Source organism: Xenopus laevis, chromosome 5S (genome assembly GCF_017654675.1).
Source record: "Xenopus laevis strain J_2021 chromosome 5S, Xenopus_laevis_v10.1, whole genome shotgun sequence".
Lineage (NCBI taxonomy): Eukaryota > Metazoa > Chordata > Amphibia > Anura > Pipidae > Xenopus > Xenopus laevis.
This window is the reverse complement of record NC_054380.1, coordinates 132,968,784-132,991,557: the sequence shown is the minus strand read 5'-3', so window position 1 is coordinate 132,991,557 and position 22,774 is coordinate 132,968,784. Positions and strand designations below refer to the sequence as shown.

Genomic DNA, 22,774 nt, shown 5'->3' with positions numbered 1-22,774 from the left:
GTACAGTCTCTTCTGTGAATTGTATCACGTTGTCATTGTCAGGGAAGATAAGGAAAAGAAGTGATAGTGATTAGTGTCAGTCTCAGTGTTGCAGTTTATTTACATCATGCTGAGGAAATAGAAAATAAAGAAAAAAGTTCTGTATAACTCAGAGCATGCTAATAAAGTTGCTTTAAAAAAAAGTGTTGCTAGGAAGCGTTTGCCGGTTACCAGGAAGTGTTTCTTAGCGGATGGCATTTGCTGGGCGGGTTCTGTTTGCGCTGTCCAATCAGAGTTAGTGTTGCGATGCTGTACGTCTTGCCCGTGAAGGAGCAGCACGCAGAGGGCTAGTGTGGCAGGAGCGGTGAGTGCGCATAATTTGGGTATATACGGCACGGATAGTGATGCCATGAGGGAAGTCATGGGCCCAGGGGAAGGGAAGTCACTTTGGTTTAATAAGGCAAAATGGGCTCATGCAGTGGTGTAACTAGATGTTACTGGGCCCCACAGCAGATTTATTTTAGGACCCCCAACATATTCAGAGGTTGTCCTGTTTTACCAATATTTATTAAAATTGCTCAATAATTAGGGTTTCATGGGGCCCCCTATACCTCCTGGGCCCCCCTGCAGCCGCAGGGTCTGATTCATCTGTGGTTATGCCCCTGGGCTCATGGGAAGGGATTTAGCTGTGGGATAATGCGAATCATGAAGAAGGGACTGCTAATGGGAAGGAAAGATGGTTTTAGGAGAAAGGCAGTAACTTTGAGGCAGGAGAGCAAATTTGCACTTTGGCCAGTATCCCATGACAACCAGTCAAATGCATTTATGGTCCTGCCTGAAGCTCCATGGAAACTGATAACCACTGCTTGGTTGCTATGGGTTACTGCCCAGATTCAGCTTTGCCCAGAGGCCTACAGCAACCAATCAAATGTTTGCTTTCATTGTTCTCCTTGCAGCTGTCTGAAAAAAAAAAACCTTATCACCGATTGGCTGCTATTGGTTATTGCCCAGTGTTTATAAATGAGCCCTAGTTGTGTTTATGTGGGAAGGAGACGAGACTGTAACTGTGGGATGGTGTGTATAGTAAGGCAAGATGTGGGAAGGGGACAAGACTGTAACTGTGGGATGGTGTGTATAGTAAGGCAAGATGTGGGAAGGGGACAAGACTAACTGTGGGATGGTGTGTATAGTAAGGCAAGAAGTGGAAAGGGGACAAGACTGTAACTGTGGGATGGTGTGTATAGTAAGGCAAGATGTGGGAAGGGGACAAGACTAACTGTGGGATGGTGTGTATAGTAAGGCAAGATGGTAGGGGTTGCTTTTAAATTCTCTGCAGCACATCACTCCTGTGCATTTGTTTTGGCTAAATGACAAGGAAAGCCTAAAATATGTTGGGGTTGCCCATTTTGTGATGCCTCACCATTGACTCTAATCACTTACTTCTTATCCCAGGCTCATCCCAATATCAGTTTATTGCCCCGGACCTGTTGGGCATTAACAGTGTTATTCCTATACATCCGAAAATAGCTTCCATAGGCTAGTGGTAATTAATTACACTAAAAACCAGTAAAACTGACATGAAAGATTTGGTAAATTCATTTATTTTTTACTTGAATTGCAAAATAAGAAATAAATAACCACCTTCCTCCTTGTATGTGTGGGCAGCGAATGACTAAGAAGAGTAAAGCATATTTAATGATCCAGTCTGAGTATGTTAACGTTTTGATTGTTTACACCACAACAATAGGATACACAACAAGGGTCAATAAAACGCAGAACATGCATAATATGTGGGTCCTAACTGTATAAATAGTTTTTTGCTTCTTAAAGGGGTACATCACCTTAAAGGTGTCCACCTTCAAAACTTTTTCCAGTTCAGTTGTTTTCAGATATTTCACCAGAAATAAAGACTTTTTCCAATTACTTTCTATTTTCTATGTCTGACTGTTTTTCTAATATTGAAGTGTAAAGTTTCATTTTTCACCTTCTAAAGCAGCTCTGGGAGTGGGCGGTGGTCGCCGACCCTGTAAAGTGTAAACTGTTCTAAATCAATACATTTGGTTGATATATTTGTTATCTTTGTACTTGCTGAGCAGATTCCTTGAGTTAGAATTAATACAAAAGTTGCCAATATTCCACAGAAGCTGGCTGAAAATGTATCAACTAATAGTATCAACTAAATGTATCAAATAAATGGAGCAAATTGTAACAGTTTAGAGTCTGCGACTGAATTACTGAGCTGCCAGACTCAAACACCAGAGACAGGGACCTTCAACTATAAACTTAGGTTTTGGGAATATGGTAAAAAAAATGAAAGCCATTGAAAAAATTCGAATTCGAAATTCGAATTCAAAAAGACCAACCGAAATTAAGTCGAAGTTTTTTTTTTTGGTCGAATAGGTCCATTTTCAATTGAATAGGTATTTGAATCGTACGAATCAAAGGAATAGCACAATTCGAAGTCCACCAATTGACTCCAAATAGGTTCTAGGAGGTCCTCCATAGTCCAAAACAGCAATTCGGCAGGTTTTAGATGGCAAATGGTCGGTCTAATTTTTAAAGAGACAGTACATGATAAATTTCGATATTCTAATTTTTTAATTTTTTTCAAATTTGAATGGAATTTGGACTATTCCCTAGTAAGTAGACTATTAGTTTACCTAAGAAAACTATTTTTTAGGATGACCTAAGCTGTCAAAATATGCTAAAAATGTTTGTGTGTTTGTAATTTCACTTCTGTAACAAGACAGAAGACAAGAGGCTTCTAAATGTCTACAAAATGAAAAATCTTTAAAGTGATACTGACTGTAGGATAGCAGGTATAGTAGGGAGCGATGGTGTCTATAGTAACAGTGGATAATAGTCTCTGGGAAGGGAGTGTGACTGTGGGATAGCAGGTATAGTAGGGAGAGATGGTGTCTATAGTAACAGAGGGATAATAGTCTCTGGGAAGGGAGTGTGACTGTGGGATAGCAGGTATAGTAGGAAGAGATGGTGCCTATAGTAACAGTGGGATAATAGTCTCTGGGAAGGGAGTGTGACTGTGGGATAGCAGGTATAGTAGGGAGCGATGGTGTCTATAGTAACAGTGGATAATAGTCTCTGGGAAGGGAGTGCGACTGTGGGATAGCAGGTATAGTAGGGAGAGATGGTGCCTATAGTAACAGTGGATAATAGTCTCTGGGAAGGGAGTGTGACTGTGGGATAGCAGGTATAGTAGGGAGAGATAGTGTCTATAGTAACAGTGGGATAATAGTCTCTGGGAAGGGAGTGTGACTGTAGGATAGCAGGTATAGTAGGGAGAGATGGTGCCTATAGTAACAGTGGATAATAGTCTCTGGGAAGGGAGTGTGACTGTGGGATAGCAGGTATACTAGGGAGAGATGGTGCCTATAGTAACAGTGGATAATAGTCTCTGGGAAGGGAGTGTGACTGTGGGATAGCAGGTATAGTAGGGAGAGATGGTGCCTATAGTAACAGTGGATAATAGTCTCTGGGAAGGGACTGTGACTGTGGGATAGCAGGTATAGTAGGGAGAGATGGTGCCTATAGTAACAGTGGGATAATAGTCTCTGGGAAGGGAGTGTGACTGTGGGATAGCAGGTATAGTAGGGAGAGATGGTGCCTATAGTAACAGTGGGATAATAGTCTCTGGGAAGGGAGTGTGACTGTGGGATAGCAGGTATAGTAGGGAGAGATGGTGCCTATAGTAACAGTGGGATAATAGTCTCTGGGAAGGGAGTGTGACTGTGGGATAGCAGGTATAGTAGGGGGAGATGGTGCCTATAGTAACAGTGGATAATAGTCTCTGGGAAGGGAGTGTGACTGTGGGATAGCAGGTATAGTAGGGAGAGATGGTGCCTATAGTAACAGTGGATAATAGTCTCTGGGAAGGGAGTGTGACTGTGGGATAGCAGGTATAGTAGGGAGAGATGGTGCCTATAGTAACAGTGGGATAATAGTCTCTGGGAAGGGAGTGTGACTGTAGGATAGCAGGTATAGTAGGGAGAGATGGTGCCTATAGTAACAGTGGGATAATAGTCTCTGGGAAGGGAGTGTGACTGTGGGATAGTAGGTATAGTAGGGAGAGATGGTGCCTATAGTAACAGTGGATAATAGTCTCTGGGAAGGGAGTGTGACTGTGGGATAGCAGGTATAGTAGAGAGAGATGGTGCCTATAGTAACAGTGGATAATAGTCTCTGGGAAGGGACTGTGACTGTGGGATAGCAGGTATAGTAGGGAGAGATGGTGTCTATAGTAACAGTGGGATAATAGTCTCTGGGAAGGGAGTGTGACTGTGGGATAGCAGGTATAGTAGGGAGCGATGGTGTCTATAGTAACAGTGGATAATAGTCTCTGGGAAGGGAGTGTGACTGTGGGATAGCAGGTATAGTAGGGAGAGATGGTGCCTATAGTAACAGTGGATAATAGTCTCTGGGAAGGGAGTGTGACTGTGGGATAGCAGGTATAGTAGGGAGAGATAGTGTCTATAGTAACAGTGGGATAATAGTCTCTGGGAAGGGAGTGTGACTGTAGGATAGCAGGTATAGTAGGGAGAGATGGTGCCTATAGTAACAGTGGATAATAGTCTCTGGGAAGGGAGTGTGACTGTGGGATAGCAGGTATACTAGGGAGAGATGGTGCCTATAGTAACAGTGGATAATAGTCTCTGGGAAGGGAGTGTGACTGTGGGATAGCAGGTATAGTAGGGAGAGATGGTGCCTATAGTAACAGTGGATAATAGTCTCTGGGAAGGGACTGTGACTGTGGGATAGCAGGTATAGTAGGGAGAGATGGTGCCTATAGTAACAGTGGGATAATAGTCTCTGGGAAGGGAGTGTGACTGTGGGATAGCAGGTATAGTAGGGAGAGATGGTGCCTATAGTAACAGTGGGATAATAGTCTCTGGGAAGGGAGTGTGACTGTGGGATAGCAGGTATAGTAGGGAGAGATGGTGCCTATAGTAACAGTGGGATAATAGTCTCTGGGAAGGGAGTGTGACTGTGGGATAGCAGGTATAGTAGGGGGAGATGGTGCCTATAGTAACAGTGGATAATAGTCTCTGGGAAGGGAGTGTGACTGTGGGATAGCAGGTATAGTAGGGAGAGATGGTGCCTATAGTAACAGTGGATAATAGTCTCTGGGAAGGGAGTGTGACTGTGGGATAGCAGGTATAGTAGGGAGAGATGGTGCCTATAGTAACAGTGGGATAATAGTCTCTGGGAAGGGAGTGTGACTGTAGGATAGCAGGTATAGTAGGGAGAGATGGTGCCTATAGTAACAGTGGGATAATAGTCTCTGGGAAGGGAGTGTGACTGTGGGATAGTAGGTATAGTAGGGAGAGATGGTGCCTATAGTAACAGTGGATAATAGTCTCTGGGAAGGGAGTGTGACTGTGGGATAGCAGGTATAGTAGAGAGAGATGGTGCCTATAGTAACAGTGGATAATAGTCTCTGGGAAGGGACTGTGACTGTGGGATAGCAGGTATAGTAGGGAGAGATGGTGTCTATAGTAACAGTGGATAATAGTCTCTGGGAAGGGAGTGTGACTGTGGGATAGTAGGTATAGTAGGGAGAGATGGTGCCTATAGTAACAGTGGATAATAGTCTCTGGGAAGGGAGTGTGACTGTGGGATAGCAGGTATAGTAGGGAGAGATGGTGCCTATAGTAATAGTGGATAATAGTCTCTGGGAAGGGAGTGTGACTGTGGGATAGCAGGTATAGTAGGGAGAGATGGTGTCTATAGTAACAGTGGATAATAGTCTCTGGGAAGGGAGTGTGACTGTGGGATAGCAGGTATAGTAGGGAGAGATGGTGTCTATAGTAACAGTGGGATAATAGTCTCTGGGAAGGGAGTGTGACTGTGGGATAGCAGGTATAGTAGGGAGAGATGGTGCCTATAGTAACAGTGAGATAATATTCTCTGGGGCTGTGGGATACCTTTGGGTTGAGTTAGGTAATTATTTCCCATGTAGAAAATCAGAAAATAAGGGGTTGTATCCAACACAAAATTACATCACCCGTGAGATTTTTGGATTTTTTTTCTTTAAACCTGGAATTTAAAAATATCATTGAGATGGAATAAAGGGCAACATGGAAAGCAGATATGTGTTGCTTCAATTGATTTGAGAATTAAATAAAATGACATTGTATCTGGGAAACGTCGCTGCACTCAACTCCAGCACAGATCAATTCTGTAAAGTGCGGCGCAGAAAAACATAATAATATTCTAGTGACAGTAATATTTATTTTTTGTAGCCGGCTGTCTCTTTGTTTGTATACACAGTGACTAGGGGTTGTGGGAGCCCCAATATTTCTGATAAATTATATTAATCATTAGAGTTGCTGCAAACATGTTTATTTTAGGGCAGTGAATCTTTATTCCTCTCAACCCCGAATAAAAATAATATTTACTAATTTCACTAAAATATTTGGAGTTTACAGATTCCATTCATTCAATAGATACTGTAGCACCAAAGAAAGTCATGTTGTACCATAATCTCTATACTGGGCACTGGGCAGAGTTGTTTGAACTTTAATATTTCCTTAAACATAATAATTACTATTATAATTACTATTATAATTACTATTGATTTTTGATTCAGTAAAACTGTTGGCAGGTTTAAACATGGAAAGGTAAGGCATGGTGGGAGTGGCATTACAGTTGGTTGCTATGGTTACATTGTTTACATCTGCAAGGTTGTTGATCTGCAGATCATTTGGCTTCCTATTGGCTAAGAATACAAAGTGCATTTTGATGTCATAAAGAGGAGAGATGTTTACTGATGTCACTCACCTGCTTTGTCATATGACCTACGAGCGCTGGTGGTGACACATCAGAGACTCAGTCTTATCACTTTTTGGATTTTTCTTATATTTTTCTTACTTTTTAAAAACTATAATTATGTCAAAAGAAGATAAAGATAATGAGATGAAAACGAAAGAACAAGAAGAAGCAGATATTCATTCCTTCATGAGAAAGGCCGCCCGGATCATGGTTCTACTCATCATTGGGATCTTTGCTAGCTGCTATTATATATTTGTGGTGGAGCTGTGCATATTCACCGTACAGTTATTAGAGGCAAAGGTGACTTTCCTGGTGATTTTCCACATGTTGTTCCTCCTGTGCGTGTGCTGTTATCTACGGACTGTGATGACGCCTCCTGCTGTACCTCCTGCAAAATTCCGCCTATGGGAGTCTGACATTCAGCTGTACCAGAGCGATGAGAGGCCAGAAGTGCTGCAGAAGATCCTCATTCATAAGGCTAAAGACTTGACTGTATATTGTACTGTCAATTCCCAAACATCAGTGAGGTACTGTAAGACATGCAAACTGCTAAAGCCAAACAGATGCTACCATTGCCCAGTGTGTAACATCTGTATCCTGAAACTGGATCATCACTGCGTATTTCTAAACAACTGTGTGGGATTATCCAACTACAAGTTCTTCCTCCTGTTCCTGCTGTATGCAGTGCTATTGTGCATATTCACTAGTGCAGTGTCGCTTTATTGCTCCATTCTACTCTGGACTCATCAGCTGCCCAACAGCCAATCCAAAATCCCTATCATTGTGCTGTTCATCTTATGTACACTGTTCTCTATAGCCCTATTCCAATTGTTCCGCTACCATTTCAACCTGGCTGTAAGGAATATAAGTGAGAGAGAGTATCATGGTGACACAGAGGAGTAGAATCCCTATAACTTGGGCTTCAGCAAGAATCTGAGACAAGTGTTTGGCAATGAAAAGAAATATTGGCTCCTCCCAATCTTCAGCAGTTTAGGAGATGGCTTCTCATTCCCAATGGGAGATGCCGCAGAGGACATAGAGAAAAATGCTGCTAATGTTCCCAAACCTGTTAGTGAGAACCAGAACTGAAAATCCCAGAATTGACAGTTGTCACAGGAAAGACTACGAGGAGGAATTTGCAAAGGGAACTCTGATTATTATACAATTAATTCTGCGGAGGAAGACATGATTCAGACACGGATGCTGCCTGCCATTAATACAATGAGATCCAACAGCCTTTTCGGCAAGATTGTACTTGGAAATAATTATTTGCAACTTTCCTACTGTTCCTGAAGATTCGTCTCTGTCCTACCCCCAACCCAGAGTCGAGGAGACTGGGGCTGGGACCTCCTACGACCGATGAATTTGAATACTTCAAATATAACTTGAATTAATAATTTTAATAAAAAAAAACTTTAAAAAATGTAAACTGTATTGTCTCTGCTCTATTTTATTATTTTTAAGGTAGCCAGACGCTAGAATACTATAAAATACCCTTTTTTTGTTCTGTTACACAAGGGACAAGTTGTATGTCTGTCTGTCTGTATGTAGAACTGTACAGAAAAATAACTTTTCCAAACCACTAAAAAAGCTGTTTCCCCAGGAAAGTGTTAATTAATTATTGACTGCCAGGTGATTACTTGGTGCATCCGGAAATTCTATTGCAACATGGTTTCTGAACATTTTGTCATCTTTCCTTTTAGGGGCATTCCCTAGTCGAAGTACACAAAAAATAGCTTGAAATTCGATTTTTTTCATTCGAAAATTCACCTCGACCTTTGATGAATCTGCCCTTAACTGTTCGTTGGCTGCAGACATTTTACAATTAGAATTTTATTTTTTTAAATATTTATTATTCTGCAGCTCTCCGGCTTGGAGGTTCAACTGCTCTCTGATTTTTAGAAACGAAATGCCCTAACTTTGAGCCCATGCAGGGAAACTGTTTTTTTTTGTCTGTGACCCTGACAACCAGGTAGGGTTTTTAGTTGCAGGTCTGAAATAGGCAGATATGATCATTAAAACTCACAAAACCACACAAAATAAATAAGGAAGCCAGTGGCTAAGTTGCTTACAATAGGGCCATCTATAAGATAATAAAAGATAAGTAAACTTTCAAAATAAGTGAATATAAAATTGACGAGGGTGCTATGTACATTATTTAATTCCACGATATTAAAGAATGCATATACGATTAATATGAATGAATTTTGTTACAACAGCACCACCTGCTGGTCATTTTCCCACCAGTCTGACCAGCAAGTAGTCAAGGAAGTTGTCAGGAGAAAGAAAGAGGCTGCTCTGATGTTCTTCTGCTTAGGAAAGATTTCAGAAAGGTTTCTAATTTTATTCTTTAACAGAAGAACGTCAGAGCAGTCTCTTTCTTTTTCCTGACAACTTCCTTGACTACTTGCTGGTCAGACTGGTGGGAAACTGACCAGCAGGTGGCGCTGTTGAAACAAAATTCATTCACATTAACAGTACATGTATCTTTTAATATCTTGGAATTAAAATTAAATAAATAATGAATGTACATTGCAAAAGTGCTTAGAATAGTATCCCCATTCATTTTTCATTCACTTATTTTAAAGGTTTACTTATCCTTTAAGAAATAGACTTAGCACAGTTACTCTCCAGGCCTTAATGAAGCAGAATCCCCAGAGGCTTAAAGAGCTTAATATATTTACTTTGCTGCTTGATTATGAACACAGACTCGTCTCTTACCCTGACAGCTCTCTGTCCTGTCTCTGTTTAGCAGCTCTGGAGCTTCCCTCTAACAGAACGTTCCCTTCGGGGACCAGGGGGCAAAACTTTACTTCCACTCGGTAAGCATTTCCTTCTAGTAACTGTCTGTTTTGATTATCATCTTTGCTTATATGGCAGCCTGAGAGAAGAACTGAACATAACACACACTGTGCAATAAAAGGGGACTGGAGTAGAGTTTTAGTTTAGTGGATTCACCTTCATATATAGGGAGATACAAGCACACAAAGCGTTTTTTAATTTTTATTATAAATACAGGGGATGTTTTTTATTTATAGCTTTTTTTTTAAATGATTTGCCTTTCTCTAGCATGAACTGTAAACTGGTTTAACGTCCAAAATATAATTAAAACACATGTAATTCTAAGCAGTTCTCCAGTGTGCATTCACTAAACATCCTTTGTGGTTTTACAGTGATTTGTGAATATTATTGCTATTGAAAGCAGAATAAGTCTGCCACATACTGTCCCCCTCACTGCTGGTCCTGGCTACAGGTATGGGACCTGTTATCCAGAATGCTCGGGACTTGGGGTTTTCCGGATAAGGGATATCTCTGTAATTGGGATCTTTAGGGGTATATTTATTAAAGAGTGAAGTTAGAGATCACCACAGTCCTCCGCCACTCTCCATTAAATCCTATTGGATTTTTAAAAGAGTATTTATCAATGGGTGAAAGTGAAAGTTCTTTCTTTGATAAATACGCCTTTCAAAATCCCATAGAAATGAATAAAGAGTGGCGGAATTTCACTCTAGAGGATCTCTAACTACACTCTTTGATAAATATACCCCAAAGTCTACTAGAAACTTTAATGGAAACATTAAATAAACCCAATAGGCTGGTTTTGCTTCCAATAAGGATTAATTATGTCTTAGTTGGGATCAAGTACAAGCTACTGTTTTATTATTACAGAGAAAAAGGGAATCTTTTTTGAAAAAGTGGATTATTTGTTTATAATGGAGTCTGTGGGAGACAGCTTTTTTTGTAATTGGGAGCTTTCTGGATAACGGATTTCCAGATGATGCATCTCATACCTGGGTATGGGACCTGTTATCCAGAATGTTCGGAACATGGGGTTTTCCGGATAACGAATCTTTCCTTTATTTGGATATTCATACTTTAAGGAGCAGATTTATCAAGGGTCAAATTAGAATTTTCGATTTTTTTTTATGGTCAAAACTGTCAAATTCAACTAGGGAGTTATTGAATTTTTATTCGAGTTTTTTAAAAATTTTGAATTAGATTGTCGAGATTTACCATACTCTGGCCCTTTAACAACTCGAATTTGACTATTCGCCTACCCGCCGAATTACTGTTTAAGTCAATGTAAGAGGTCCAGGGTCAATTTTGAGTTGTTTGCAGCTTCCTGATGTTTGAGTTTGTATTGGTGGAAAAACTTGAATCGGGTTTTTAACTTTTGAATCAAATTAGATTCAAATTTGAGTTTTCAGGTCGATTCCATTCATCCAAGTTTAAAAAATTTCATTTTGAAATACATTTTGATTGGTCGAATTTTCGAATTCATGGGAGTTTAGGGGAGTTTTTAGAAACTCACATGAATTCGAAATTTAACCTTTGATAAATGTGCCTCTAAGCCTACTAGAAAATTATATAAACATTAACTAAACCCAATAGGCTGGTTTTGCTCCCAATAAGGATTAATTATATCTTAGTTGGGATCAAGTACAAGTTACTGTTTTATTATAACACAGAAAAAAGCAATCATTTTTAAAAGTCTGGATTATTTGATTACAATGGAGTCTATGGAAGAGTGATAATGTGAGTTACTGTGTGTGTGTATCTGTCTGTCTGTCTGTGTGTGTTTGTGTATGTGTGTCTCTATGTGTGTGTGTCTGTATGTGTGTGTTACTTATTTACAATTTGTAAAATGAACATGGTAATCAGGGGGTGTGGCCAAAAATGGACGTGGCCAAAAAAATTTGCGCCAGTTTAAAATGGAGAGGACCTGCACGGCATACCTACGTAATTCACCTCGAGTTAGTATCCCGGCTGTTTGTGTATTTTACCGCATATGGCCCTTGGTGAAAAAAGTTTGGACACCCCTGGTTTATACAGAACATGCAATGCATTGTGGGAATGTAAGTCTTCACTGTAATAGAGTTGGCTACTGGTACATTCTTTCAGTGGTGCATGTTGGTACAGGTATGGGACCTGTTATCCAGAATGTTCAGGACCTGGGGTTTTGCGGATAACATCTTTCCTTTATTTGGATCTTCATACCTTAAAGGAAAACTATACCCCCAAAATGAACACTTAAGCAACAGATAGTTCATATCATATTAAGTGGCATATTAAAGAATCTTACCAAACTGGTATATATATTTAAGTAAATATTGCCCTGTTACATCTCTTGCCTTGAGCCACATTTTGTGATGGTCTGTGTGCTGCCTCAGAGATCACCTGACCAGAAATACTGCAGCTCTAACTGTAACAGGAAGAGATCACCTGACCAGAAATACTGCAGCTCTAACTGTAACAGGAAGAAGTGTGGAAGCAAAAGACACAACTCTCTCTGTTAATTGGCTCATGTGACCTAACATGCATGGTTTGTTGGTATGTTTGTGAGTACAGTGAATCCTACGATCCCAGGGGGCAGCCCTTATTTTTTTAAAATGGCAATTTTCTATTTATGATTACCCAATGGCACATACTACTAGAAAAGTATATTATTATGAAAATGGTTTATTTACATGAAGCAGGGTTTTACATATGAGCTGTTTTATGCAATATCTTTATATAGAGACCTACATTGTTTGGGGGGGGGGTATAGTTTTCCTTTAAGTCTACTAGAAATTCATGTAAATAATAAATAACCCCAATAGGCTGGTTCTGCTTCCAATAAGGATTAAGTATATCTTAGTTGAGATCAAGTACAAGCTACTGTTTTATTATTACAGAGAAAAAGGAAAAAAGTCTGGATTATTTGATTATAATTGAGTCTATGGGAGATGTTTCCGGACTTTCTGGATAACGGGTTTCCGGATAACGGATCCCATACCTGCAGTAGTAAGTTGGAAAGAATGATATTTACTTATACTATTGATATTTTGTTTTATAACCTGTTTTAAACACCATTTGCCGAGATACATTATTTTTAGAACATTTCTGCCTTTATTTAAATTCTCTTCTCAACTCTTTTTTTTTTACTTATTCAGCAGCAGAAGTTCTAAAAGGAACAGAATGGAGCTGGGAAAAGGGAAACTCCTGAGAAGTGGCCTCAATGCCCTCTATCAAGCAGTCCATCCAGTGCATGGTTTGGCCTGGACAGATGGTCGGCAGGTTGTATTGATGGTCTTACACCTCAACAACAAAGAGCCCCAATTTGGCAACTCTATTGTTATTGGGCAGTTTGAGCATGTGCATCGTCTTTACTGGGGGCCGTTCCTGGCGAATGATAGCCCTGCTTTGTTGGCTGTCCAACACAAGAAGCACGTCACTGTTTGGCAACTGTGTTACAGCCCCTTGGACAAGAACAAACTAGTGGTGTCCCAAACATGTGAGATCGGAGACCCGTACCCCGTCCTGCCCCAAGGTTGCACATGGCATCCCAGCAAAGATATCTTAGTTGTTGTAACGAAACGGGACGTGTCTGTCTTGTACGCTGTGCGTTATGAGAATTCCAGCGTGAAAGCGGACATTAAAAGTAGCGGCCTTATTCACTGCGCCTGTTGGACTAAGGATGGCAGTCGCTTAGTTGTAGCTATTGGTAGTGCTCTGCATTCCTACATATGGGATAGCAAGCAGAAAACCTTAAACGCGTGTGCGTTTTGTCCTGTGTTTGACGTTGGAGGCTACATTTGCGCCATTGAGTCTACAGTCGATTCACAAGTCGCTGTGTCCACGGAACTTCCTTTAGATCGGATCTGTGCTTTAAATGCAGGTGTTGCTTTCGATGTGCCAGCCTCTTCCGAGATAACCATCTCTAATCAACCAGGTTTCTTATTGATGGATGAAGAATTCTCTATGGATGGTGTCCAAAAGTCAGCTGACTCTGGATCTTTGACAACACACTCTCTGGCAACGTCACCTGCTACTGTAGATCTCAGCCACATCGTAAATCACTCAAAAGTAGACCTGAATTTCCTTCTTAACCTGAAAAAGAAGGATTATCTCACGGGTAGTGGGCATGATTCATCGCATTTGATCCTTGTGAGCTTTGAGAAGAAAGTGACCACCACTCGGAGAGTTAACATTCCTGGTATTTTAGTTCCAGACATATTGGCGTTTGATCCTACTGCGCATATCGTTGCTGTTGCTTCGAACTCCTGTAGCGCAGTTTTGGTGTATTCTCTCTCTTCCTCCAGCGTGCCTAACCTTCAACAAATTCCGCTAGAGAAGAACGAGAGGCCGAAAGGATTGTGTTTTCTTACCGATAAGATGTTGCTCGTGTTAGTAGGAAGGCAGAAAACCAGCGACCCAGCTTTCCTGCCTTCCTCCAGCTCAGACAAATACTTGATCCGTTTGATGGTCAAAAAAGTGTTGAATGATGAGGATTCTTCTGCCTCCTCCGGTGGGAATACGAGTGTACAGGCTAGCAATGACTCTTGTATGAGCATACAAGGCACAAAGAAAATGGTAGAGTCCCTCTACAAGGAGAGTCCGTCTACTCATCATGAGCTGCTGATACCAAGTGGCACAGCACCACATACTTATTTGCGGAAGAAGAAATTGATAGAAGAAATTAGAAGCTACAGTGGTGATCAGAGTCCAACATCCAGTGCTAATGAGTTTGATGATAAAAGGAACAGACTCAGAGTAGAAAGCTTTGACACTGAGCCAAAGAATCGCTCTGTCATTCTTGGCCTTGACATGGACAAGAAGCCCCTTAGCAGGCGAACGTCCCCAAAGTGCCAAAAGAGCAGCCCACCCAACTTCATACAACAAAACACTGTCTCTCCACAGCAGGAAATCCTCAGCATATCTAGAAATGTGGAAAGGCTTTGCTGTAATTTTGCACATTTACAGCAGCATCTTTCAGAGCTGACGGACATCACAAGGAACGGAAAAAGGCCTTCATCAGCATCGTACCTACTGTATAGACAAGCTCCTTATGTGACAGTGGTGTGCCAGGTAATTAGCGGAATGTGTTTGTTTTACACAGACTTTCACGTTACGACTTTATTTGCAGTTCCTGATCTAATAAGTTCATAACCAGTAGAACTCAAAGTGAACTTACATGCCTTTGACCTTCCCCCCACTCAATTCTAGGAGTGAGTCAGTTTGTATTTTGGTAGAATAGGACAAGAACTTTGCACTTAATGGGGCAGTAAACCCATTGTTATATTTATTTCAATGAATAGAGCTTGTGCTGAACGTACTTCTTGCCTATTGTTTTAAAGGAACTGTAACACCAAAAAATGAAAGTGTTGTAATGGAATGGCAATATAATGTACTTGTATCGAGCCCTGGTAAAACTGGTGTGTTTGCTTCAGAAACTCAACTATAGTTTATATAAACAAGCTGCTGTGTAGCCATGGGGGCAGCCATTCAAGCACAGGATACACAATAGATAACAGATAAGTACTACTATAGTTTATATAAACAAGCTGCTGTGTAGCCATGGGGGCAGCCATTCAAGCACAGGATACACAGTAGATAACAGATAAGTACTACTATAGTTTACATAAACAAGCTGCTGTGTAGCCATGGGGGCAGCCATTCAAGCACAGGATACACAGTAGATAACAGATAAGTACTACTATAGTTTATATAAACAAGCAGCTTTTGTATATACAGTATAAACTAGTGTAGAGCTGCTGAAGCAAAAACACCAGTTTCACCAGTGCAGCTCAAGAGGATATTATATTTTCATTATTTTAAAACATTTTCACTTTTCAGTGTTACTAGTCATTTAATTAAAGGTCGAAAGCCAGAAATAAAGATTAGTAGCCCTGAAGAGGCCCTTCTCCCCACTCACATACCCCAGTCTTACCCCAGAATACTACATTTTTATTACTTGTTGAGAAAAATCAGTGTTGCTGTTGTTGGTGCAATTTGTCTTTTAAACTACTGCAGACACGGAGCATGCTCAGTTGAAACCAGGTCCGGATCAGCTTCAGTTGTGCATGGCCAGTGCTGGTGATTGTTTGCAAGCGAAGATTAAGTGATGTGAGATGGCACCCCCAGCTGTCATGTGCTACTCTGCTTCTGCTCAATGAAAGTGGAGGGGGGGTACAGTTCAGGAGAAGAGGGCTCTCTGGGGCTACTACTATTTATTTATGATTTTCATTTTGTAAGAAATGTCTATAGTTTGTGTTATTTTTTTTGCACAAAGACATTGAAAGTTACATTCTTTCTTTTCATGCGGCGATAAATCAAATCAGTAGTCCAATGAGAACCCCTCTGTACCGACAAACTCTCCTGAATTCATGAACAAAATCTCATCATTTTTTCCCAGAACTTGTAGACTTGCTTGCCTTTTATTTTAGACATTTGAGGTGCTCCCACCAGCAAAGTTCAACAGAGGCAACTGCTGAACCACTTGTGGACACTGCACTTTACAAAGATTACTTGGCTAAAAGGATTATGTGAGTCTGTTACATAAGATTCAGGCAGGTCTTGATTGCTTTGTTATAGAATGTTCTATTGTGGGGTTGTGCTACTTCTGTTATTTTATAACTGCTGACTTCTGCCCCAGAAATAGAAAAAAAACAGACTCTGCATATACAGACGCTGGTCTAGATTTATATTCTATTTCTACAAAGGAAAATAGAAAGCCCACTGCTGTTTACAGCCATATTGCACTGTTCATGCAGCGTTGTTATGTGATATTATTTCCCCAACCGATTGCTATGTTATGCTTCTGGGTTTTTGCAAGGGATTTATAATACAACAGGAGACTTATAGGAGGTGACGTGGGAAGCCAGGAATGTGATATATATAAAAGAGTACGTGATAAAGAAGGTGGTGGGTAATAAGGTTATGCAATAAATTTATGGGTGAAGGAAGTGTATTGCCAAGAAGGTAATGCGGTTAGAAAGGTTATGGTTTTGGCTGCTTGGTAAGCTGAGCAGAATGCTGGGAGTTGTAGCACAGTGACAGAATATAGATGTCTGCACTACAAAGTGTCTTTTTTTTTTTTTTTTTAAATGTTTTTTTCAAAAAGCATCAGTTAATAGTGCTGCTCCAGCAGAATTCTGCACTGAAATCCATTTCTCAAAAGATTTTTTTATATTCAATTTTGAAATCTGACATGGGGCTAGACATATTGTCAGTTTCCCAGCTGCCCCCAGTCATGTGACTTGTGCTCTGATAAACTTCAGTCACTCTTTACTGCTGTACTGCAAGTTAGAGTGATATCAACCCCCTCCCTTTCCCCTAGAACAGTGGGAAGGTAACCAGCAGCTCCCTAACACAAGATAACAGCTGCCTGGTAGATCTAAGAATAACACTCAATAGTAAAATCCAGGTCCCACTGAGACACATTCAGTTACATTGAGTAGGAGAAACAACAGCCTGCCAGAAAGCAGTTCCAGCCTAAAGTGCTGGCTCTTTCTGAAATCACATGACCAGGCAAAATGACCTGAGATGCACCTACACACCAATATTACAACTAAAAAAAAATACACTTGTTGGTTCATTACACAGATAATATTTCACAGCGCACACATTGACTGTTCTGCAAAGAGGATTGATTGATTTTGTAAATATAGTTTGTTTCTTGATATGCCTATGTAGCTTGTATTTAACAGATGCCTATAATCCCATAACAGGACGCCTACAATCCAGAGGGGCCTGCAATGAAAAGAAACATACTGCTGTGTGAAAACAAGCTGCGCCTGAGTACTGTCCAAGAGCTTTTCGGCCTCTCTTTAATAGAAATGCTGCTGGGTAAGTTTGGCTCTTGCTGATATTTTTGTTTACAAGAGTATTGATCTGGTTATGCCATCAACATCCAGGCCAGACATCCAGTGGTACAGAAAGTACCTGTAAGTGTAGCAAGGCCCTAAAAAGTTTTTCTTCTGCACGTTATAATGGGCCCAGATAATTGCATCAAAGGAACAAGTGGGTTTCCAGCGTTCTGTGAAATGAAGAGATAGCACAGGCAGTATTTATTAAAGGGGCAGTGTACTCCATTGTTCTGCATGAGTGCAATGAATTGGCTTTGTGCTGAACATACTCTTGGCTTATAGAGAACTGGCTAAAAGATAGACTACAAAGAGTGGTGGTAAATGGAACATTTTCTAATTGGACCAGTCGTTAGTGGAGTACCGCAGGGCTCTGTACTAGGTCCCTTGCTTCCTCACGAGGAAACTTCGGGCGACTTTGGAAATCGAAGAGCCGCGCGTGCCTTCGGGGAGTTCGGGGAGATTGTTGTCCCGAAGAAGAGGAGATTTGTCACTGGGGCGACTAATCTCCCCGAATCTGCTGGTGTGGCCTGACCCTAAGAGTGGCTTGGATGATTTCTCGGACAGACATAATATCAAAGGCTATTGTGATACTAAACTCTATAGTTAGTATAGATATGGGTATATAGAATTTATGTGAGTGTAGGGAGGGGTGTGTGTATGGATGCTGGGTTTTCATTTGGAGGGGTTGAACTTTTTTTTTTGTTTTTTTTAATGCTTTCAGCTAAACTAGGGATGCACCGAATCTACTATTTTGGATGTGGCCGAACCCCCAAATCCTTCGCGAAAGATTCGGGCTAATACCGAACCGAATGCTAATTTGCATATGCAAATTAGAGGTGGGAAGGGGAAAACATTTTTTACTTCCTTGTTTTGTGACAAAAAGGCACGCGATTTCCCTCCCCACCCCGAATCCTGCTGAAAAAGGCATAATCCTGGCCAAATCCCAAACAGAATCCTGGATTCGCTGCATCCCTAAGCTAAACAGCAAACAGGGAAACTGAAGCTACTCCATATTTGGTCCTTGCAAGGTAGATCCTTAAAGGGATCCTGTCATCGGAAAACATGTTTTTTTTCCAAAACGCATCAGTTAATAGTGCTACTCCAGCTGAATTCTGCACTGAAATCCATTTCTCAAAAGAGCAAACAGATTTGTTTATATTCAATTTTGAAATCTGACATGGGGCTAGACATTTTGTCAATTTCCCAGCTGCCCCTGGTCATGTGACTTGTGCCTGCACTTTAGGAGAGAAATGCTTTCTGGCAGGCTGCTGTTTTTCCTTCTCAATGTAACTGAATGTGTCTCAGTGGGACATGGGTTTTTACTATTGAGTGTTGTTCTTAGATCTACCAGGCAGCTGTTATCTTGTGTTAGGGAGCTGTTATCTGGTTACCTTCCCATTGTTCTTTTGTTTGGCTGCTGGGGGGGGAAAGGGAGGGGCTGATATCACTCCAACTTGCAGTACAGCAGTAAAGAGTGATTGAAGTTTATCAGAGCATAAGCCACATGACTTGGGGCAGCTGGGAAATTGACAAAATGTCTAGCCCCATGTCAGATTTCAAAATTGAATATAAAAAAATCGGTTTGCTCTTTTGAGAAACGGATTTCAGTGCAGAATTCTGCTGGAGCAGCACTATCAACTGATTCATTTTGAAAAAATGTCTTTTTCCCATGACAGTATCCCTTTAAAATAGGGAATACACAAAAAGAGGGGTTGTAGGAGCACTCCAAGGCTAAATAAAATGTACAACTCCAATGAAAGTGCAACTGATTTGGCCAAATTAGCTTCATTCGTACGAAAGTGAGAGATTGATCAATGCTCATTCCACGGCCCCATATTTTATAAGTCATTTATTTTGTGCAAGTGCGTTTATTTTCTAAAACAGTGTTGTGATCATAAAGTTCACAAGCAACCATATCACATCAAGGTAAACCCAACATGGTTGTCCTAACTATTTACTTCAAGTCATAATTAGACACTCGTCTCCGTCACAGGCTTGATTTACCCCTGCCATTAGCTTTTATAGGAAAGAGAATATCAAAATCAAAGCCCCCCCCCCCCCTTACAGCTTTTAAAGGAGAGAGACAATCTTTTTTAAAGGCTTAAGGCACCATTAAAGGGATAGGTGCTGGGAGTGCTAAGGGATATGTTACTTAAAGGGATCCTGTCATCGGAAAACATGTTTTTTTCCCAAAACACATCAGTTAATAGTGCTACTCCAGCAGAATTCTGCACTGAAATCCATTTCTCAAAAGAGCAAACAGATTTTTCATATTCAATTTTGAAATCTGACATGGGGCTAGACATTTTGACAATTTCCCAGCTGTCCCTGGTCATGTGACTTGTGTCTGCACTTTAGGAGAGAAATGCTTTCTGGCAGGCTGCTGTTTTTCCTTCTCAATGTAACTGAATGTGTCTCAGTGGGACATGGGTTTTTACTATTGAGTGTTGTTCTTAGATCTACCAGGCAGCTGTTATCTTGTGTTAGGGAGCTGTTATCTGGTTACCTTCCCATTGTTTTTTTGTTTGGGGAAAAGGGAGGGGGGTGATATCACTCCAACTTGCAGTACAGCAGTAAAGAGTGATTGAAGTTTATCAGAGCACAGGTCACATGACTTGGGGCAGCTGGGAAATCAATAAAATGTCTAGCCCCATGTCAGATTTCAAAATTGAATATAAAAAAATCTGTTTGCTCTTTCGAGAAATGGATTTCAGTGCAGAATTCTGCTGGAGCAGCACTATTAACTGATTCATTTTGAAAAAAATATGTTTTTCCATGACAGTATCCCATTCAGGCCCGGACTGAGAATTAAAAAAGGCCCTGGCATTTCAGGTACACAGAGGCCCAATCAGCCCACAAAGAGGCCCAAACAGACCCCACCAGCCCACTAAATACTGACTTTCTATGGGACCTTATGGCAGCCCCTCTGGCATTTGCCAGAACCCACAGATTGCCAGTCCGGGCCTGATCCCATTAACCACAAGGCAAAAAGTGTTTTTGAGGTGGCCCAGTCTCCCTATATATTATGGTTGTTGTTGCTTGTGCACTGAAAACAATACATTCACATAGGTGCTGGAGTTTGGGCGCTTCTCTGAGGTATTTCCGGAATATGCTGCCTGTGCCACGAGCCTCTATAATACCGAGGATAAAAGTGTGATTTCCTTCTTTCTTACAGGTCCCTCGCTGTGGATTATCCTGACCGGAGACAGTGAAGGTTTTATCCCCTTAACGTTTTTAGCTAATCAAGAGATAACCATCAGAGATGCCAGGATTTCTGTCACGCACTCACCACTGTGCATGGACAGGAATAACTCCCTGCAGCCTTCCAGCAGCGTCACATAATGTTGAAACTGTCCAGCAACTGCAGGCAACCAGATGCAACCATATCGACAATAAATGATTTTAATTACTTATTTTGGAAGTGTCACGTACAAAGCTCCCAGTTTATAAGCCATCGTTTTTAAGGGCGGTCAAAGAACGAAGCAAGCCATTCCGGTGGATCTGTATCCATGGGGTTATCCATGTTACTGTAATGAGGAGGTGACAATTGCAGAGAAAGTGATGACGTCACCATAAACCGAGCCAGTCTATTAATCCTGCACTGAAAGCAATAATACAGGGAAATAGCTGTTTCCATATTTAAATCAGGAATATATTCCGAGGGGTGCCACATGCAGTGGTATATTCCCCAGACACGGTCACCACCTAATATTGGAGGTTTAGGTTCACTGTAAGTACAGTACTTGAAACTTTCTGTACAGTTTGTGAATGATTGCGTCATTAAATGAAGATTTACCTTTTGTCCTTACAGGTTATTTCATGTTCTCATGTACAGTAATTATTTATTTTCTCTGGTGTGTGCCAATCTGCAGAATATTTCTGTTCTGCTGAGGATATCTTCAACCTATAAGGGTAAGAGCACACCTGAAAATTCGGGGAGATTTAGTTGCCCTTCTTCTTTGAGGCAACTCTCTCCCCGAATTGCATTCGTCTGCTTCAATGAAAAAACGCCTGTGCCAATGCACTCGCGTCGCTTCGATTTCTAAAGTTGCCCAAAGTTTCCTCATGAGTAAACTTCGGGCGACTTCGGAAATTGAAACGCCGCGAGTGCATTGGCGCAAGAGTTTTTTCATTGATGCAGACGGAAGCCACGGGGAACAGTTCGGGGAGATTAGTCGCCCCAAAGAAGAGGAGATTAGTCGCCCGGCGACAAAATCTCCCCGAATCTCCAGGTGTGATAAAGGTTGACTGCTTACAGAAAAGGCTACAGATAAGCAGTGTCAGGTTTAGATAAAGTCAACATTTCTGGTCATGGGATAACTTATTTATAGATACTGTTTATGAATAAATACTATTTGAGAGCAGGGGATTTTGTACTCCATTTTTCTTGGGGTTCTGTATCTAAACTATTACAGGTATGGGACCTGGGGTTTTCCAGATAATGGATCTAATGTATGTAATTTGGATCTAGGTACCTTATTTTTACCATAAAATCCTGTAAACATTAAATAAACCCAATAGGCTGGTTCTGCTTCCAATAAGGATTAATTATATCTTAGTTGGGATCAAGTACAAGCTACTGTTTTATTATTACAGAGAAAAGGGAAATCATTTTTAAAAATTTACATAGTCTAGAAGAGATGGCCTTTCCATAAGTCAGAGCTTTCTGGATAATAGGTTTCCAGATAACGGATCCCATACCTGTATAAACTAAGCTTAGCTTCTCAACAGCTGCTCAGAGCCCACTGAGCATGTGAGTGTCACAGACACTTTCCAAGATGGTGACCCCCTGTGACAAGTTTGAAGTCCTGGATCATTGCTGCTATTGACAAGCTGAAACTTTAGCCTCGTGCAATAAGTTCACTATATAAAATATGCCATTTTTAGTCCTATTCATTTTTAGGGGTTCCTTCTCCTTTAAAGGGGTTGTTCACTTTGGAGTTGACTTAATATGATGTCGAGAAAGATATTCTGATACAATTTGCCATTGGTTTTAATTTTTTATTACTTGTGCTTTTTTTAGTTATTTTGCTTTTAGCAATCTGGTTCTCATGGTCTGAATTCCCCTAGCAACCGGACATTTATATGAATAAGAGACTGGAATATGAATAGGAGAGGCCTGAATAAAAAGATGAGGAATAAAAAAGCAGCAATGACAATACACATGTAGTCTTACAGACCATTTGCTTTTTAGATGGCGTCAGCGACCCCCATTTGAAAGTTGAAAAGAATCGGAAGCCAAATTAACTTAAAAGTCTCTTGGAATTGGCCATCCTATAAAATAGTTAAAAGTTAACTTAAAGCTGATCCACCCCTTAAAGAAGACATGTACTCACAGCATTTGTAACTAAGGGGTCCAAATATCTATGACAATTAGA

At 40.8% G+C, this 22,774-nt stretch overlaps 2 protein-coding genes across 2 annotated transcripts; both read left to right on the top strand.

The window, feature by feature from the left end:
• Window positions 1-205: 205 nt before the first annotated feature.
• On the top strand, window positions 206-21,196 carry wdcp.S (WD repeat and coiled coil containing S homeolog). The gene is made up of 4 exons (XM_018265969.2): window positions 206-343; window positions 12,702-14,616; window positions 17,259-17,376; window positions 20,572-21,196. The coding sequence occupies exons 2-4, from the start codon at window positions 12,727-12,729 to the stop codon at window positions 20,736-20,738; spliced, it is 2,175 nt and encodes a 724-aa protein (XP_018121458.1). The 5' UTR covers window positions 206-343; window positions 12,702-12,726; the 3' UTR covers window positions 20,739-21,196.
• LOC121394132 (palmitoyltransferase ZDHHC20-A-like) lies at window positions 6,886-7,671 on the top strand. The gene has a single exon (XM_041564141.1). The coding sequence runs from the start codon at window positions 6,886-6,888 to the stop codon at window positions 7,669-7,671; it is 786 nt and encodes a 261-aa protein (XP_041420075.1).
• Window positions 21,197-22,774: the final 1,578 nt, after the last annotated feature.

What these genes read in the sequence shown, in the direction of transcription:
- LOC121394132 (XM_041564141.1), top strand. Translation starts at nt 6,886, where the DNA reads ATGTCAAAAGAAGATAAAGATAATGAGATGAAAACGAAAGAACAAGAA.
- wdcp.S (XM_018265969.2), top strand. Translation starts at nt 12,727, where the DNA reads ATGGAGCTGGGAAAAGGGAAACTCCTGAGAAGTGGCCTCAATGCCCTC. An exon ending in ATGTGACAGTGGTGTGCCAG is followed by an intron (nt 14,617 to 17,258) that starts GTAATTAGCGGA and finishes ATCCCATAACAG; the next exon opens with GACGCCTACAATCCAGAGGG. An exon ending in TTTAATAGAAATGCTGCTGG is followed by an intron (nt 17,377 to 20,571) that starts GTAAGTTTGGCT and finishes TCTTTCTTACAG; the next exon opens with GTCCCTCGCTGTGGATTATC.